Here is an 18,827-nt window from a genome sequence, read left to right on the forward strand (position 1 = left end):
ATTTCCTAATGCCATCTCAATGGTGCAATGTTTAACACCTTCTTTATGCAAGCTCTTGTCCTTGAGCCAGCATTTTTATGTTACATTCATTTTTTCTTTGATGCATTTTTATTAATTAATACAGTTTTGACACACTAGCCACCAAAAACTAAAACACATAAAGAAAGTTCAAAGTCAGAAATATTTCTAGCTGGGGTTGCTTGTAAGGTAGAGCCATCAATATAATTTACAAATTTCCATTAACAACTTTAAGGGAATGCCAGCATGCAAACTGTCCACTAAGACAAGGCTCATTCTTGCTCTTTCTGCAACTAGTCATTTTTCAGAGCAATGACCCAAATGAATGGCATGTCTCCGAAATCACAAAAGGGGAAACCTGTTTGTAAGCATTTAGTTATATCACAGAAAGGTTGACATGTTTTAACTTAAGTTATGATGTAACTTAACTTAACTTTTTTTTTTTGATGGACCCTGCTAGCAATCAGTGGTTGTTTTAAAGTGAAACAATATAGAAAGAGACCAGTATTACACGCCTTCCTGCCCTCAGGGAGAGGTTATATAAAGGCAAAATCCTGCCATACCTTTCAGCTTTAAGTCACAGTTCTTTTAGAAACAGGAAAACAGCGTTTCGCCCCAACCATAAAAATGACAATATAGGTTCCAACAATATTTACCAAAGATTGAGCAACAGTATTCTGAATAAGGTGCTCAATCAGGCAAATTCCATCCTTTGCATAGGTGCTGTTAGGTTTGGGAAAATAAAATTAATACAAATAAAATGATACAATTATTGACCATCTCTATTTATTAGACTTTTTTTTAAGAGAAATTTATTAGAAAGCTTACAAAGTTGGAGAGTAAGAGATGCAGAACTGAATGATTGAGGGTATTCCTTCTCAAATTAGTCTCAGATCTTTGATCAAAGACACACATGAGCTCAAGGTCAACATTTTGGCAAAGCAGTCTCTCTTATGGTTTTCTGATAGCTCGAATGGAAAGAAGTGACACAGGTATTTTATCTTTAAGTGGGAAAAACAAGTTTGTTAGTCAATGACTTCACCTTGTTCTTTAGTTTGCATGTATAGTTTCATTTTATTACATTAAAATGTAGCAGATGCTGTGAAATAAAAATGTCTAAAAACCTTTTTAAGTCTTTTTTTACACAGAAATTAGCATTGACTCTTAAATAACTGGAGGATTTTAAAAACAAAAATTAGTTTATAACAGAATAAGCCAATTGTATGTTTTTGTTTTATTTATGAAAAAACGTTCAAAGCAGTAAAGGCAAAAATCCCCAATTATTTATTAGGCCCGAGCAGCGAAGAGCTGCAAAGGCCTATTGTAATTCGAAAGTTTGTTTTTTTCCCCAATAAAAGGCTAATTTGGCGCCACTATAGCATATTCAAAAACTCACCAATTGTGCCCCATGTAAAATGTAAATATTTTAATGAAATCAGAAATGAGCGTGACCAAATGCCACAACAGCGTCCCCTAAGGAGAGATGGGGAAACCCATAAGTCACAGAAATTCAAAATTTGGTATATGGGGAGATCTCTAAATATCGTGGGGAAAAATAAGGCCCAATCCCAAACCGGACCCTAAATACTAACACCTAAGCACTAACCCTCCGTTCCTGTGGAAGGTCTGCCACATTAAGGGCCATCCCAAACCACAAAGTGGGTAGGGCCCTTAGATAGTGAGTCTGCATCATTGCAGGCTGGCTTGAATTTGTCAGTGGGTGTAATGGTGACCTACTGTAAAGAGGAGGAAAACTGTTTGTTCAAATGTAAGTTCCACTGGTTTGCTGCATCTTCCTCACACTGACAGAAAATCACAATTTAGGAAAAAGATGTGTTTAATTCCTAATTTTGGATTTGGGCCAAATCAAGATATGTATGGGGGCAGCGGCACGAGGCCCCTGTCTTTGCAATGGGCCAAACGGCGCCGAGCTGCAAGGGCCACCCAACGCCACTTGCCGCTTTAATTTTAATTTCTGTTTAAACAGCTCACAGCAAAGTGTTTTTTTCTAGCATCTTGTCAACAAGCAAAAAAAAAAAAAAAAAAAAAAAAAAAAAAGGAAATTATCTGAAGCTAATTAGATTTTTAACTGACGCAGTATTTGACAGTACGTGGTCTCTGGGTCTCCTCTCGTAGTTGTAACTAAGCCCATGGTTCTTCACTGGAAAATGGTGACTTGCCCTCTTCGGGTCAGAAGCAAGTTCCTGTCTCAAGTGGAGGAGTTAACTTTTCTTGTTCATGACAGGAGAACGGAGCAGGTGATTGAAAGACAGATAGGTGGCGCTGCTACCATAATGCATGCATTGAAATAGAATCAAGCAAACAAAGCAAAGATTAAAGAATTAGGTTTTTATTTAAGGCATAAAAACATATAAAAGACATAAGTACAGTTTAAGAACCTTGAAATATGCAAAATATATATATCAAGGGAATGTGGTCCCAACAGGTAGCAAATTAACTCAGCAGTTAATCGCTTAAATAATTTTTTTTCGCTGTAAATACTGCATGCTTGTTAAAACTGCTCATTAAAGGCAGTAGATTGAAGATTTATTTAATAAACTGGTCAAAGAGTGCATATCAAACCACTCAGATCATGTCAGATCAGTAATTACCTTTCATTTATTTCAGTAATAAGTCATTTGCTGAAAGATTTATATTAATATAAAAACACAATAAATCAGAACAAATTAGTGTTCAAACATTTGGCTTCAAATACCAAACTGGGGGGCTTGTTTTTTTTTAAACCAACAAACTTCTTAAAATCAGCAGCACATTTTAGAGTTTAGCTCTAGTTTCAGAAAGCCAGTCATTAAAACATTTCTCCATTGCCTTCCTGCTCGCCCAGTTGCCAACATTGACAGTAGGGATGATCTTCAGAGGCTTGAGCCACTGGACAAAACGTTTCAGCTCCAGGAAGCTGCTGTGTTCACTGTATGGGATCCCTGTCAAAAAAAAAAAAAAAAAAGGGAAGGTTGACATCTTCTAGAACATTTAAATGCCTCTCATCCTCAAGGATACAGCAATTATCTTTTTTTTCCCCAGATTAAGCTAGGAGGGTTTTCTGTCACTTTAACATTTCATTTTCCCCAGTATTTTTCCCCACATCTTAATTATCCCAACAGCAAACAAAGAAGCAATTATGTCTGCTGTTAAAATCTGACAAAGTCAGATGCTATGAAATATGGAGTATATGCAAAGCAGAAGGCAAAGTCTTGAGGCGCCTCATGTTGTTGTTTCAGTTGAAAATGCAATCAAAGGATCCCTTTGTCCTCTTAAATAGGAATCTGCAACACTGCCTCTTCTTTGCTTCAATCTTACAAATGAAGTCTGCTCTGAACAGATGTAGCAAAAATGGGGCCCAAAGAATACAGCGGGAGAAAGACGAGGATGCAAACGAACATCTGTCAGATTGACAGAAAACAGATAAGGGGAATAAGTTCAAGGCTAAAACTGGAGGCAAACCTCCAGCTTGTAGCTGCTGCTTTAATGACAGATGGCTGTGATGATGTTGACGGATTTATACATAACTTTTGAACAGAGCTGCAAGAATAACTGGTTTAATTTACTGATAAAAATCAAGTCACAGCCTATTTCAGTTTTTTAGAAAACAGTCCAACTGTGCTAAAAAAGATGACAATACAGTCTGATACTCCATCCTGGAAAGCCTTAAAGCAGTGTCTGCTCTCAACCCTCAGAGGGCGCTGTAGGCTTAAGAAAATCAATTCAGCAGCAGTCTGACTCATTGGACCACAGGAAATGTTTTTCTCAATAGGCTTGATGTATAAAGAACAGTGATCTTATGGATTAAACTCTTTTCTCTGTTAATTGAAAAACATTTCAATGAACTCTAAACCTAAATCCTCCCAGTTAACCATTTCTTCTCACCATAAATGGAGATGTTGCCACTGATCTGTGGCTGGATGTCTTCTACCGACTCCACTTGCTCGCTGAAGGTCCAGCCGGTGGGCTTGAAGGCTATCAGTCGGTCGTACTGTGCTTTAAAGCGTGCCAAGTGATCCTGCAGCTTCTGCAGAGAGCAAGATAAAAAAAAAAGAATTGCATTTAGGATGCAAGTTTTAAGCTAAGGATGCAGTATTATTGCAAACATAAGCTGTGCATTACAGTAACTGTAAAGTAAACTATGTATTTCCCTCACTTGCCTTTACTGTATCCAGTACTTTAAATCGCACTATAAACTAGTTTTAAAGCTATAGTGACTGATAAAAGACATAATCTTGTTTATCACAGCCATAACATACTTGGATATAAGGGTAAGTATCCATAAAAACAGAGTAAATGAGGACATTTTTTTTTCTCTCCCTGAAATGATGCAGAGATGTATGCAAGTGTAAAGCAAAAAAGAAAAAAAAAGAAAAACAATAATGAGAATTAAAATTGATTGATCATGCAAAATAAATAAATAAAACCCTGCTGCACCCACTTTGAAGGAGATCTGCATCATTGGGAGGACATGAACCTGGGCTGCCTTCCAGTCGGTGGTTATGCGCTCTTTGATTTGCTGAGACTCCAGGCAGCACATAGTGTTGTATTTGTCTCTGGAGAGGCTCACCTTTGACCCCAAGACCTCAGCCAGAGCTGCAAATAAAACAAAATACATTGTGTAAGCAGCAGTTTGAAATTAAATCCTAAATGAAAACAAAACCTGGATAAATTCTTCTAATTATTTCCTCTTTGATTCCTCGCACTGATAAGCTTTTTGGAGATTATGATGTCATTTCCAAACAGGTTTAGGCGTCTGTCCAAACCCCTAAAAACTGGTTCAGTAACCATGGTGTTGCCTAATTGGCCAGCAAACTGGTCTGTTCCCAACTTAATAGATGAACTATGAAGCCTCCAATGATGCAGATTTCTGAGGGCCACTTAAAGCATGCAGGGGCTTCCATTACACCTCAGCAGAAGCACAGGCTGATTGTCTCCATTACACACAGCACTGATGCTGCAGTTAATGCAAAAGGAGGCTATGCAAGTTATAAAAGCATATAAACAAACCCAAGAAGCCTGACATTTTTATTGAAAATATCCTTTTATTACTCAAATTTAAAAAGGTTGTCTACTAATAATTTTCTGAGACTTGAATTTCATGTTTTCATTGTCTATTTAACAGAACTATTCAACTTTTTAACCATATAAAACCATATTAAATTGTATAAAGGTGATCAAAAGTTGCCCCCCCCCCCCAAATAATAAAATAAATTTTTTATGTCTCATCAAAAGCAAAAATAAAACATTTAAGTGCATTACTGTAGAAACCTGCAGCAGCCCATCATTCACTGATGTCAGCAGAGGACAGGCCGCCTCCAAGCAAGGACGCCATATATCGAGTGTTGCTTTGTTCCCAAAAACAACATCCTGAAATCTTGTGCGTCATCCGACTCCCATTTTAATATAGATGCAATAACTGGTGACCTTTTAGCAGGATGAAAGCGATTCGAGGCTTTGAAAAAAAAAAAAAAAAACATACTTGTCTCCTTACTGTTGGGTTTAGATATAATTGCATTGTGTACCCAGAAGTTGATGGCAAGGGTGGTTTTTAGTAGCATAGAGGGGGGAAAAAACCCATGCATAATTTAATACTGAGATTTAAAGTAATGTTGCAATTTATATTCAGGATGTCTGCTAGTTTATTCTTCCTTATTTAGGGTTCTGATCAGATTGCATGGCATTTCAGATATAGGTCACATAAATTCTTAAAGAATAAAACGCATACCTAAGAAGACTTTTTCTTTCCCCACGGAGTACGATCCACACACTACGAGTGTGCGTGGGTTTAGGGTCACCAACTCAAAGGCTGTGTTTGCTGCAAAGTTGATGACTTCCTGCTGCCTGGGGAAGGTGTACTCAGGGCTGCAGTAGCTACAGAGACAAGCTACTATTAGAAACTCCTCAAAGTAAAAGCAAAGAATAAAAAAAAAAAATAGAGGAATACTCACGTGGTGTCAAGATAAAGAGTCTGAACACGGCAGCTGAGTAACTCGGGGTAAGTTTCCATGGAGGGGTCGGCCCTAAAGTCACCAGTGTGGAGTACCGTCTGCCCATCGGGCAAGAAGAACAGCAGCATGGCAGCTCCTGGACAACTGCAGGAACAGAGGCAGAAGAAAGCAGAGATTAAATAACAGCTGAACTCAGGGGTCTAACAGCTTCCAGAATCTCCAGGAGTTCCCAAACCATTTCATGCACCAGATAATTTATAATAAATTTCGTGCAGCTGTTACTACAGTGGATAGACTGTAATTATGGAATTTAAAAAAAATCTAAAAAAAAAAAACAACACAGAATGTTAGGATATAATGTGACGGGGAAATTGATGGATTACAGATAAACTATACAAGAGACAAACAGAAAAAAGATGATAAAGGGATGGTGGAACAGGAGGATAGAAGTTAATAGATGGGCAGTTATTGCAGGCCATAAGTGGAAGGAGTTTTGGACACATTGATGGATGGAAGGAGATTAAAGGACAGCTGGATGAACAGAAAGATTGAGGAATAAAGAAATGGTAGAAGAATAAAAGGAAGTGACTAAAGGATCAACAGTTGGACATGCTTCTTTAAAAGGAAACCATATCATGGAAAATGTAGATTAAAGAATAGTCGAGAAATTAGGGCAGGGCGATATAGCTTAAAAAATGTAATCTAAAATTTCTTTTCTAACAAATTCTACTAATCAATCTTTTTTTCTTAAGTTTCATCATAAAAATACAAATGTCATATTGTTAATCATCTCCTCTCGGAAGTGACCTTCATTTAAAGAGTAACAAAATTAATGCTGTAAAAAAAGGCTGTTAAACAATGACAATACAGCACACTAACTTTTTGCAGATGTTGGTATCACAGAGTGAGCTTGTTTATTAATTAAAAGTACAGCTAAAAAATTGTATTAATTGTCATTAATTGCTTAATAAAATAGTTGTGGAATAATTTAGTAATGAAGACTAAACATTTTTGTCCATGGGTATGCTCTATCCAGAAGGATGTAGGTTTGGCCTGACTTGGATTAAATTAAATTTAAAATCTTAAAGGAACCCTTTACGATCCGATTGTCAATAGAATAAAAACAATCGACAGATTAATCGATTAGCAAAATGGTTGCAATCAGTTGCAGCCCTAGCTATGAGTACACGGCTAAAAACAAATGGATTGGTGGGGTGAAAAAAAAAAAAAAGAAATCCCAGATTTTCCAAAAATGAAATGTTCATAAGAAAAAAAAATTTATTAAAAGATTAATTGATTTTAATTGATTATTTTCCAAGCCCTAAGAGAAATTAAATATTTTCCTGATATTCTGCCCTGATCGTTGAGCAAAGCGGGGAGTTTTCCCCACTCGTGTCATGGCTGACTCACTGGTTAGCGTCCAGAAGAATGACCCTGACTCCCTCCACGTTCACCTCGGTGTTCATTGGCAGGATGTGGATGTACTGATCGGCCACCCTAAGCTTGCTCTTCACCAGGTTCCCTGTGATCTGATATGGAAAGATGGGTTTAAATCAATTAATCTATCAGCGACCTTTAAACCATCAGGCGAAAAAATTTAATCGACTGATTCCATTATATTTAGGACCAGAAATACCTTGTTCTTTAAACACCCAGATAAAGTCTTGCTAAAAAGAAAGTAAACTCTGGCATACTAGGATATAATAGAAAAGAATGTGTCTTTTTAAAAAGGTTATCAACTTGTTAATTAAATCTCAAAGCTAAAAGTGGAAATCTAAGTTAATCCCAAGATCTGACAGTATGTGGAACCACCACAAGCAGAAATACAGTTTATACTAACATGACACACTTTGGTAAAAAAAAATAAATAATTCATTTATCAACTGGAGCCAGATCTAGCAGCTGAAAAAAGTTTGTGAAAACCGGTATGCATGTCTTTATGAGCTTGCAATTTGTTGCATTAATTTTTATGTCTATGTAGACCTCATGTCTGTTTAATGAATAAAAAAAAATAAAAATAAAACTTTTTGTGACTAGAAAGATACCTATATAAGCCCCAACAGGCTTATTATTAATATTCCCCATCAAACGTGTAGGGGGAGCTCTAGACATCAGTAGGGACGAAAAATAATGCTAGCTCCTGTTAGCTTGTTGGCTTGCAAAAGTAAGAATTTCTACTGACAGCTGGGGCTTCGTTAGCTCTTTATTTCAGCTCTGCACGAGTTGAACCCAGTCTCTTCATTGGTTCTGCAGCTTTAATGAGGCAAATAAATGGCAAAATTTGGGACAATTGTTCTCCGTGGTGCCTGCTGCTAGCATGTGCCTGTGTCAGATTAAAGTTAGCCACGTCTTTGATTTCAAACTTTGAGTTGCGCCCCCTGGTGTTGGGAAAAAAATCCACAGAAAAGCCACATGATTCAAAGAGTGGGAAAACAGTACCGGCTTATAGTCCGGAAAATACAGCAACATGCTAACTCATAATCTCTTCGGAAGATTGGCAACTGTCAGAAATATATATATTTTTTATTTTCTTTAGGTTTTTGTTAAATATATACCTTTGTCATTGCCACAGATTTTTTTTATGGCTATGACCTCACAACCCTTCTTAAGACTTATGAGCAACAGTTGCTTCTCTAAGGCCATTGCTGAGGTCTTTATGCCCTGCCAATGCGGTAACACACCTACAGGCTTCAGACAAACAAAGCAAAAAACATAAATATTCATTTTGTTTGATACATAAAACCCATTAAAAAGAAACTTAACGGCTTAAACTTCACACTGAAGGTCTGTTTCTGCCATATAAAGAAATAAAACCCCTGTAGCAGGAAGTGTCCGTTTTATTTCCTGTTAAGCATTCTCCACTGGCTTTAATTAAAGATTAAATGATGGATCCAGTCCTTATTTTAGTTTTTTTTTGCTTGCCTCCAAAAAGATTATTTAATTCCTATTCAGCAGAAAAATAAAATTCATTAAGTTTACTTAATTATCTCACACCTTAATAGGCAAAACACAAGCACTGTAACAAAAGATAAAAGTCCAACTAAGGTTCAGATAAATTGAATTTCTGGCACATGATGCACTTTTCTGCACGACTCAACAGAAGGAGAGGAAAAAGAAAGAGGTTTTTAAAATCTAATTGACTTCATTAACAACCCCTTGTTGACAAATTGGTATTCAGTGCTGGCTTTTGCAAGCTGATTTCTCATTACTCCATGCTAAGCGGTGCACGAGATAAAGAGGGGATCAGGTGTGCTTATTTTTCTGGAGCTTTTAATGCATTTATAAAATAAACTGCTTTATGAATTTTCAATAATTACTGAGAGGAAGTGTAAAATGTGGAGATTTCTCTGAATGATGCTGCCTTTCTGTACAAATAAGGGGGGGGAAAAAATCTTAAAAAGAAAATAGAGCAGTTATTGAAATTCATGTTTTTATTTCAGAACTGGCCAGAAGAGAGTTAGGCCTTCCTCCGACTGATAAGCAAAGTGCAAATCAAAAGCTATGGCACGAAACCCATGACTTACTGCTGTAGAGCCACAAAATGGATTTTAAATCCTCTTTAAATGAAACAAAAGGTATCAAGAAGTAAACAGGAGAAGCTGTCAGTGCATCTACAGCTGGACTTACTTTGTTACAGTAGATTGGAAATGTAGAGCTCTTGGTCAGGCCTCCGTAATGGTCCGAGTGGAAATGTGTTAAAAAGTAAGTGGTTATGCCCTGAATCTCTCCATAGCGAAACGCATCAACGGCAAACTTTGTACCTGAGAACATGTCAGAAATCTTACATCACAAACCACAGGTTATCTTTACCAAAATATTTCATACATTGGTAGCTAACTCTACTAAAACATCCCTAAAAAGGTCAGTTTAAAGTTAAACTCCTATTCATTCAGTTACCAAATAACATTTTTCAAGCATTTATTCAGCAGTAACGTAACACGTAGAATTCTAGTCATACAGAATACTGTATGTCCTGGATTGGTCCGACTTTTGCTGCAATCCACTCTAGGACACGTTGTGCTTCACAATCTAAGATGGTTTTTATCTCTATCATTTGTGCGTCATCATCCCCAAACAACATTCTTCCTTCCACTCAACTTTCCACAGTACTCTGAAAAGCTTTATGGCTTCTAGGACTACCTGGCTTTTTGAGAGGCTGCAGACCTGCACCATCAAGACCTGAAGTTTATGCTGTTTATAGATGCTGGATATTGGACTGTTTTCCGGTGTAGTCCTGTTTCTCTGACCGTGACTGGCTGGATGTGCCCTCCTCTGGCATGAGAGCTGGCTCGAAGCTCGTCTGCCTGGCTGTGTGTTTCCTGGACGGGGCCGCCTTTTACAGCTGCTTTTTGTATTTCTGCTTCTGTCTCCCTGCACCCCCCGATGGCCACTCACACTGAGCCTGGTTCTGCTGGAGGGTTCTTCCTGTTAAAAGGGAGTTTTTCCTCTCCACTGTCACTACAAGCATGCTTGGTGTGAGGCATTGCCTTCCAGTCAATATGTCGATGCAATCAACCCATTTTCCTTGGAAAACTGAATTAATTTGACTGTATGATCTGGTTGAATTGTCTCAATAAAGTGCTTTGAGATGACGTGTTGTGAATTGGCGCCAAATAAATAAACTGAATTAAATTGTTTGTTCTCATATTTTTAACCATATAATTGACTGCAGCAGGTATATAGTTTATGACTGTTAAACTGAGCATAGGAGCAGTTTAAATTATACTGCAAACAAAAATCCTCATAGGACAGCCAATGTCTTATAGACCTAATGCCCTTTTACATCCAGCCATTCAAAATAACACATCTATTATTCCATATAAGAGTTTGGTGAGGTGTAAAATTGTGCGTGTACATAAGTTTCCTGCATAACGACACTTTTTTGTGAAAGGAAGCTAGCTTCACAGGGTTTTTAATCGACGCTAGCTTTTACTTCAAATCAATTTCGCTTTTATTTTGAAAGTCTTAAAATAAACTTCCAGTTTTTGACAGCGCAGGATACCTTACACTACAGGTGTGCAGCCAGAATCTCTAAGGCTTTTTATATAGTTGTGTAAACCTCAACAGTTAGATATATACATTTTTATTTTATTTTAATAAAACTTGCCTTATCTAATTTTGCTAAACTGTAGAGTTAAAACTTAATCACTTTCAGGAATGGATCTATATTTTTACTCTGTCATCTTTTTCTTCCAGTGATATTAAAAATGCATTGATGTATGTTTGTATGTTTGCTTACTGACCTGGAATCTTCTTATAGAACGGACAGCGGGGCAGCTGGACTTCTCCATCAGCATTGACTCTGTTCCACCTTCTTCTCCAGCCTCTGCCTGCTTGGCTCCGACCGCCCTCTGAGGTGGAGTCATTTCCAAGTGCCGGGGTTTGTGCTTCTTCTGCTGCCGGGTCAGAAATGCCTTTCCCCTGTCCATCTCTCCTCTGTCTCCTCCTTCCTGGGTTCTTACCTGATGCTAGAGCAGCAGATGAGTCCAGGTTGTCCTGTCCACTCTCCGTCTGTTTTTCTTTGAGCGGTTTGAGGCCAAAAAACACTCCAATGTCAGTCTGCTTCAGACCAGAGGCTTGGCCCGCTCTGCCCTGGCCTTTTGTAGGAGGCATGCTTTGTTTGTTTGAGTCCTGTGATGAAGATTCTTGAGGAGAGCTGGTTTTCTGACTACAGCAACCCTCTGAGCTAAGGAGAGTTTCTCTTAGATGCTCTAAAACAATACTCTGTGGAGACTGAAAGCTACTGCTGCTGATTCTACAAGATTCTGGATCAGCCCTGGCTGGGGCAGCATGATTAGCAGGCGCTAATGAAGAAACTGGATCCAGCTGAGCCAAGGAGGGGGGATCATTTAACAACATTGAATGCTCATCCCGGTTATTTTCTATAAATGCAGACAGTATTTCATCCTCGCTTGAGAAGCTGTCGTTGAAAAGTATCACTGAATGTTCATTATCAGACTCTTTATCAACAAAAAGAGATTTTCTGCAGTTTTTATTAACTTCAGTTTCAGCGGGGAGCTCAGACAGTGGAGAGTAGGAAATCCCGTCATCATCATCTCTGAGAGAACTTGGTTGTTTGGTTGAATGTTCAAAAGTTTGAGCTGCTGTTTCTTTGACTGGAGTGGATAAAATCTCAGTTTTTCCTCCTGACTTTAATCCTTTACTATTACTTAACCAGCCTTTCTTTTTCTTTAAGTCATCTGGCGCAGGAGAACGAAGCAATAAAAGGCCATTTGTAGGTTTTGACTGAGGTGCAATAGTGGAATTCTGTCCAGGAGAGGCCCCCTGACTAGAAAAGGAAGGAGAAATAGGAACCGTCCCTTGGGAAGGATCGACTGGAAAGTCAGTACCCTCATTTTTTGTTTCTTTGAGAAAACCGATGTGCTCTTCATCACTGATCTCTGTTTGCCAGAACAGACTTTGGGCTGCGGCACCGCCGTGTGCACGGCTTTCGGCAAGAAGCGTGTGGTTGAACCTCTTGTAATGGTTTGGAATGGTGGAGGAACACTGGAGACCGTCTGGACATTCTGGACAGAGGAAACAAGAGATAAGATAAGTGGAGAATCCACTTGTCATAGATGGGTTGTTAGGGCAGAATTTAAGGTTTTATGACCATTTTTCGTAATTTTTGTCATTAGAGATTTGATTTTGTAAGCCATTTAGTAAGGAAATACAAACATCTGTTTTTGTGATGAACTAAAAAAACTAAAATGTATAACTGCATGTATAAAACATTGGCAGCCTCTCTGTTTTGTTTGTAAATATACAGGGATAGGCAAAACAAGCTTTTGCATCTGCCAATTCCATTTCAGACTATGTGTGTATACATTTTTTTCTCTTTATCTGTCAAGTTTAAACGACTGAATAAAAAATGTCAAAAATTTCAAATGAAACTCATTATGCAGCAATGGTTTTGTATGACAAACCTGACCAACTAAATTTGATGATGCCTATATCAGCAGGTCAGGAAACTAAATTAATCAAATACAATCATTTAAGCTAATTAATAACACAAATCTCCATTTATCGTTTTTAATTTTTGGATTTGCAAACCAAACAAACCACCTAGTCTTAATTTAATACAGAGTTTATTAATTTCTCATTGCGGGAGAAACAGAGTTGCATTTAAAAATCTTCAAACTTTTCAGAAGCACAACGCTGTGCTTATTGAAATCATCATTAACTAATTTAGTAATCAATTAATCCTTAACGTAAGTATTGACTCTAAAACATGCCTTTAGCTGACAGAGCAACCCATTTAGAGCAGAAGTTATACAAAAATTGCGAAAGAATGTGCATTTAAGATAATGTCTGTGAATATGCACTATCCAGAACTCAAGTGGTAAAGTCTTAGTTTCAACTGGTTTTTTTTCTTAAAAGATTTTCTTTAAGCAACCTTTGGCTATCCGATTATTAATGAAAAAAAAATATCAACAGATTAATCAATTTGCAAAATAATCGTTAACTGCAGGCCAGCCCTAGTCTAAGTTAAATTAAAGAGTGTTAACTCTCAAAAACAGGTTAAACTCACATCCAATAAAATAAAATAAAATCACTTATCACTTACATTCTACATATAATTCAAATCACATGTTAAAGGAAACAACATCTTACAATCTGTAAAGAGTTGCTTAAACAAAACATCTAGTAAACTTTGCTATTTCAGGATCCATGGTTTCATCCAAATGATCATTTTCCTACTACGATGCACCCCGAGGTCCATTTATTTCATTCAGCTACAATTTAACCAAAAATTCAATTCAGTAACCGCTTGTTAAAAACCAAAATTCTAACATAATTTTAGTTTCAAGATTCTGGGCTTGATCATATTTATAAATATTTTAGGCAAATTCTTTATTATTTGTTTGAGGATGCTTTTGTTAGTCATGAAGCAGCATGATGATCTTACAGAGATCAGACTTGGCAGAGTGGAAATGGTTTTTCTTTTGTATCTGAAAAACCTTAGATGGCCTCTTTGAGAAAAAAGGCGTGTTTTTGTTATGATAGAGGGATGATTTAACCATCGCCTTATGTGTCTCTGTGTTCCCATAGTAACCTGTCCGGTGTGCATCCTGCCTCGAAGGATTAAAACTTGAGCTTCAAAGGTGAATGAAATCATGTATATCCAAATTATGACTTTTAATTCCTTTTATTCTTTTCCTATTTAAAAAAATCTATACATAATTTGATAGTTTTTAAGGAAATGATCCAGCTGAGTTTATTCATCATTCTGTCAAGGCTTCATAGAAGTCCTGTAAAATGTTATCTCTCAGAGGACGTCCGGTTGATTGCATTGCATTAACTTTGCAGCAAATCTTTTATCCTGAGCAAGCGCTTTGTGTTCGATAATAAACAATAAAGGAGCTCAGAAGGGCAAACACAGTAAACCACACAAGCCAAAGTCATCTGTCCAACACAATTACATCTAGCGTAGAAAAAAAAAAAAACATTATCAGAGAAAATTTTCGCTGCTCTGGGGGCGTTTGATGTAGGGGTAAAGCATGTTACTATATGCAGAGTCAAGACCCTTTTCTGCCCGTCCTCCCCTTTTCTCTCTGCTTATTTTATCTCTCTGCCAGCTACTAAAAAAAAAAACATGAGTGCCAATAAAGTTGTTTTGATTCAACACCTTTCAGTGACCTCTGAACTTTTGATGTTCCAAGGTTACCTCCATAAAAAGCCCTAATGACACTCTCAAAGGCTTTAGTTAGATTTCAATGAACTAGCAACTTCCCAAAAACAGTGAAATGTTTTCTCCTTTTGAAGACATTTTTAGGGGAGTTTTGGCCCACTGGGTTAGAGCAGTGCGCTTGTGCTCTGAGAACATTGCAAAACCTGGTTCGATCCCCACAGCCTCAACTCTGGGTTCCTGAGCAGACCTTTAACCTCTGATTGCACCCCGGGGCCACACAATCGCAGCCCAATGCTCCCCAAGGGGATGGATTAAATGCAGAGTTATATTTCTCCAGTGTGCGATCAATAAAGTTCAATTATTGTTATTTTTTTCCTGCTATAGGGATATAAAGATATTAATATTTTGTAAAATTTTAGTCACAGTACAACACAAAGTAGTAGTGATGAAAAATATATCATACGGAGGTTACCACTGCTTATTTATATTTGCAGGATAAATAAAGCCGTTTGGTGAAGGTATCAACGGTTCTTTTGAGAACATTGGTGAATACAGAGCATAACAAAGATCTGAGAACACAGCAGAGACACCAAGGAAAAAGCTGTTTGTTGAATAATGAATTCAGAGTTAGGCTGTAAAACAAAACCCAAAGCTTAGAGGGATTATAACACAACAGCTAAGATCCTGATCTCAGGTGGGAGAACAGCTACTGGCCATACACCCTGTTGCACAAAGTGGCAAACAAAAAGCCATTCATGGTGGAAATTCATAAGAATTACTGTTTATAGTTTGGCAATATGTAGGAATTGGGGATAACCAAGGCCAGCGTGCAAAACACTATGACAGAAAACTAATCACATCAGATCCTGAGAGAAACAAGGTGGTGGCAGAATCATTATATGTGGATGTTTTTTTTTTTGTTTTTTTTTATTTAGATGCGGGAAGCTGGTCAGATTTGACGGTAAGATGCATGGAGCTAAAACCGGGCAATAATGGAAGAAAACCTGTTAGACGCTGAAAAATAAATTCTTCAGACTAAAGAGTAGGTTTTACCTTCCAGCAGGAAAAACAAAAACATACAGCCATATAGCTGTGTGTCGATGGCCTAGTCAAAGCCTAAATGTAAATCCAATTAAGTATCTCTGGCAAGAATTGACCATTGCTGTTTACAGATGCCCTTCGTTTAATCTCACTCAGCTTGGGCTGATTAGCAAAGAAGAATGGATAAAAGGCTGCAAACAAGGCAAAGACATCCTCAGAAGAGTGCAAATATTATTGCAAAGTATATATTATGTGGTATATAGAAATACACTTTTTACTTCTTTTTATGCAAACAAATAAAAATATGGATAATATTTGCAAAAACTTTAATTCAGTTTATTTCTATAGCGCCAATTCATGATACAAGTCATCTCAAGTTCAACCAGATCATACAGTCAAATTTATTCAAAGTTTTCTATCTAAGGAAAACCAGTTGATTGTATCGACTCATTGACTCAAATGCAATCCCTCACACTAAGCATGCTTTTAGCGACAGTGGAGAGGAAAAACTCCCTTTTAACAGGAAGAAACCTCTAGCAAAACCAGCCTAAGTGTGAGCGGTCATCTGCCGAGGCCGACTGGGGTTCAAGAAGACAAGCAGAGATACAAAAAGCAGCTGGTTAAGGCGGCTCCCGTCCAGGAAACACACAGCCAGGCAGACGAGCTCAGAGCCAACTCCCATGTCAGAGAATGAAGAGAGCACATCCAGCCAGTCACGGTCAGAGAAACAGGACTACACTGGAAAACAGGCCGATCTCCAGCATCTATAAACAAGGGTGTTGATGGAAGCAGCACAGCTGATGTTTCTCTCCAGCTTGGTGTCACAGCCAAATAATGAAACTTGATAACTATGTTCTACTACATGCTAGTCTGTTGAGCAAAATCCCAATACACTGGTCTGTTGCATCATGTTAAAATGTGTAGTTAGCTGGATGTGGATACCTTTTTATGGTACTTTATTGATAGGAATTACCTTTGCATTTGTCTCTGGGGGTGTCGAGGCATTCAGCAACATGCCATCTCTGGGACTGTACAACCAGAACACAGAAAGGCATCTGACAGATGGGACAGTAGTCCTCGGATGTTGACTTCTCCTTTGGACTGGTTATCTCTGCAGCAGGAGACTCCTCTGATAATGAAAGGATGTTTGCAGCAGGAGATGAATCTTCACCTTTAGCTGATTTGTTTTTGGTGTTCTTCTCTTGTGACCTGACAGAGGGACAAATGTCCTTCTTTGACGTTTTCCTTGAAGGGCATCTTCTTCTTGAAATGCACATCGATGTGTTGTTTTTTCTTTTCTTCTCGAGAGGTTTATATTCCCAAATGTCATTTTCGGAGTCATCTTTTTGTGACATTTGGAGTAGCAATGAACCTAGCTTAGCAAGCGTCACCTCAATACACGGGTTATTACACAAGAACTAACGTTTGATAACATTCCCCTTGAAAAGAAATAGTAACACTAAACTTGCTTGTATTGTGTATATTTCCCCGTAAATATGTTATGTAAACCAGTCGCTAAGTAAACTGAGTTTTTTTTTTATAATAGTAAATCAACATTTAGAAGTTATTTTCATTTCATTTGACCATGATTCACTGTCTGAAACTGTTAGCTGACCGCCACAGCAAGACGATGAATTAAGTAAGCGCAATGAAATGGAAAGAGCCACACTTTCGGCATATGCAATAGCACTAATTTTCTTAATTTGTTTTTATAAAAGCATTAAAAAAATAATATAATAATTAATGTGGTTATTAACTAAGTAATATATTTTTAATATCGTCAATAAAATACATTTTACAGAGTAAAGAATTATTTATTTTTACTGAAAGTACTTTTCTCAATCTTAACGTTGCCCTTATTTGGCTTCCTGGTTAAGCAGCTGCTGTGATTGGTCGCTGCCTGTCTTCGAGGTTGTTGTAGTTTTTCTTTGTGCAATCATGGCGTCCCATTGCAGCCTCTCTGCATTGTATCCCATCCAAAGTCAGCTCGATTACGCTTTAGATGAAGCTGCCACACAACAAGAAAAAGAAGATCTTGTCTACCAGTATTTGAAAAAGATAGACGAGAAGGAAGACCTGAAGATACCGGATTTTCAGTCAGGTTAGATCCAGTTTCAGCTTTAGCTTCCTTAGCAACCCTGCGCACTGTCACAGCTTGACAGGAATCTCACAGTTATTTTCTTCAACATTTCCTATGTCATCTTTCTCAAACCCAATAACGATTTAAAAGCCAACTCCCGTCGAGTTTAGAAATAGTATTAGATAAAATTAAAGTTTTAAAATTAGCTTCAAAATAGCTCGCTATCTTATCTCTTCTAAGGCATCGAAGCAAATAAACCATAAAACTAAACTTTGACCAACCTTAAAACTTGGTTTTACTACCCGCTTTCTTTCAGGTTGATGCCCAAATATATGTCGACTCCTAAAAGTTTTCATTCGCCCAGCCTTTCAAAATTTACAACAAAATTATGTATTTTTTCTGTTTATATATTTAATGTTAAAGGAAGGCAGCGGTGTACAAAATAAAACGTTTTCCTCCATGACTCTTTAGTATATAGCTCCATCTACCATCCGTTTTACTTGTTTCTTTGTAAATAGCACAAAGCAGGATGCTGCTTCTACCATGTTTCATAGTAGGAAACATGTTTTACCTCTCTAGCTGAAAATAATGCATCCAAAAGTGCTGGTGAAGAATGTCAGTCATCCAGGTCACAGTCATTCCAAAAAAAGTGAAAAAACAACAACAAAACAATCCACTGGACTTTGTTTCCACGTTTGAAGACGTTTTGCTTCCCACGCAGGAAGCTTTTTCACACTTTTTCACAATTAGAATTGAAAAAGCTTCCTGGATGCAAAGCAAAATGTCTTCAATCTTGCAAACAAAGTCCAGTGGTTTTTTTTTTTTTTTTTTTTTTTACTTTTTTTTGGAATGCATCCAAAAAAAGGACAATTTTGGTCACATCTTACTACATATCTGTTGCATCTCCTTTCTGTGCATGATATGCATTTTAAAACATTAATTCCTTTGTTATTCTTTCAGGAATTACTCATTTTATAATAATAATGACTGAACTTTATTGATTTCACATTGTAGAAATGTACCTCTGCATTTAACCCATCCCCTTGGGGAGCAGTGGGCTGCCATCATGGGGCGCCTGGGGAGCTATCAGGGGTTAAGGGTCTTT

General features: G+C 37.6%; 2 protein-coding genes across 2 annotated transcripts in view; one reads left to right on the forward strand and one right to left on the reverse strand.

The window, feature by feature from the left end:
• Positions 1-2,352: 2,352 nt before the first annotated feature.
• dclre1a (DNA cross-link repair 1A (PSO2 homolog, S. cerevisiae)) lies at positions 2,353-17,273 on the reverse strand. The gene is made up of 9 exons (XM_038280570.1): positions 16,616-17,273; positions 11,213-12,496; positions 9,597-9,730; positions 7,380-7,498; positions 5,970-6,113; positions 5,747-5,892; positions 4,460-4,614; positions 3,904-4,045; positions 2,353-2,960 (listed from the first exon to the last, which is right to left on the reverse strand). The coding sequence occupies exons 1-9, from the start codon at positions 16,995-16,997 to the stop codon at positions 2,794-2,796; spliced, it is 2,673 nt and encodes an 890-aa protein (XP_038136498.1). The 5' UTR covers positions 16,998-17,273; the 3' UTR covers positions 2,353-2,793.
• A 307-nt stretch (positions 17,274-17,580) lies between these two features.
• nhlrc2 (NHL repeat containing 2) overlaps positions 17,581-18,827 on the forward strand; it is a 33,490-nt gene continuing 32,243 nt past the window's right edge. The window contains exon 1 of the mRNA XM_038280571.1: positions 17,581-17,743. Coding sequence (XP_038136499.1) covers positions 17,581-17,743 — 163 coding nt within the window. The remainder of the gene's footprint in view (positions 17,744-18,827) is intronic.

The sequence above is a fragment of the Cyprinodon tularosa genome, unplaced genomic scaffold, assembly GCF_016077235.1.
Source record: "Cyprinodon tularosa strain WSP-4 unplaced genomic scaffold, ASM1607723v1 ctg161, whole genome shotgun sequence".
NCBI lineage: Eukaryota > Metazoa > Chordata > Actinopteri > Cyprinodontiformes > Cyprinodontidae > Cyprinodon > Cyprinodon tularosa.

Bases quoted from the DNA above. Each gene is read 5' to 3' on its own strand.
- dclre1a (XM_038280570.1), bottom strand. From the start codon at position 16,997: ATGTCACAAAAAGATGACTCCGAAAATGACATTTGGGAATATAAACCT. The intron at 6,114-7,379 runs GTGAGTCAGCCA...CTGTTCCTGCAG, and splicing joins ATTCTTCTGGACGCTAACCA to TTGTCCAGGAGCTGCCATGC. The intron at 4,046-4,459 runs GTGGGTGCAGCA...TGCTCTCTGCAG, and splicing joins TGATGCAGATCTCCTTCAAA to AAGCTGCAGGATCACTTGGC.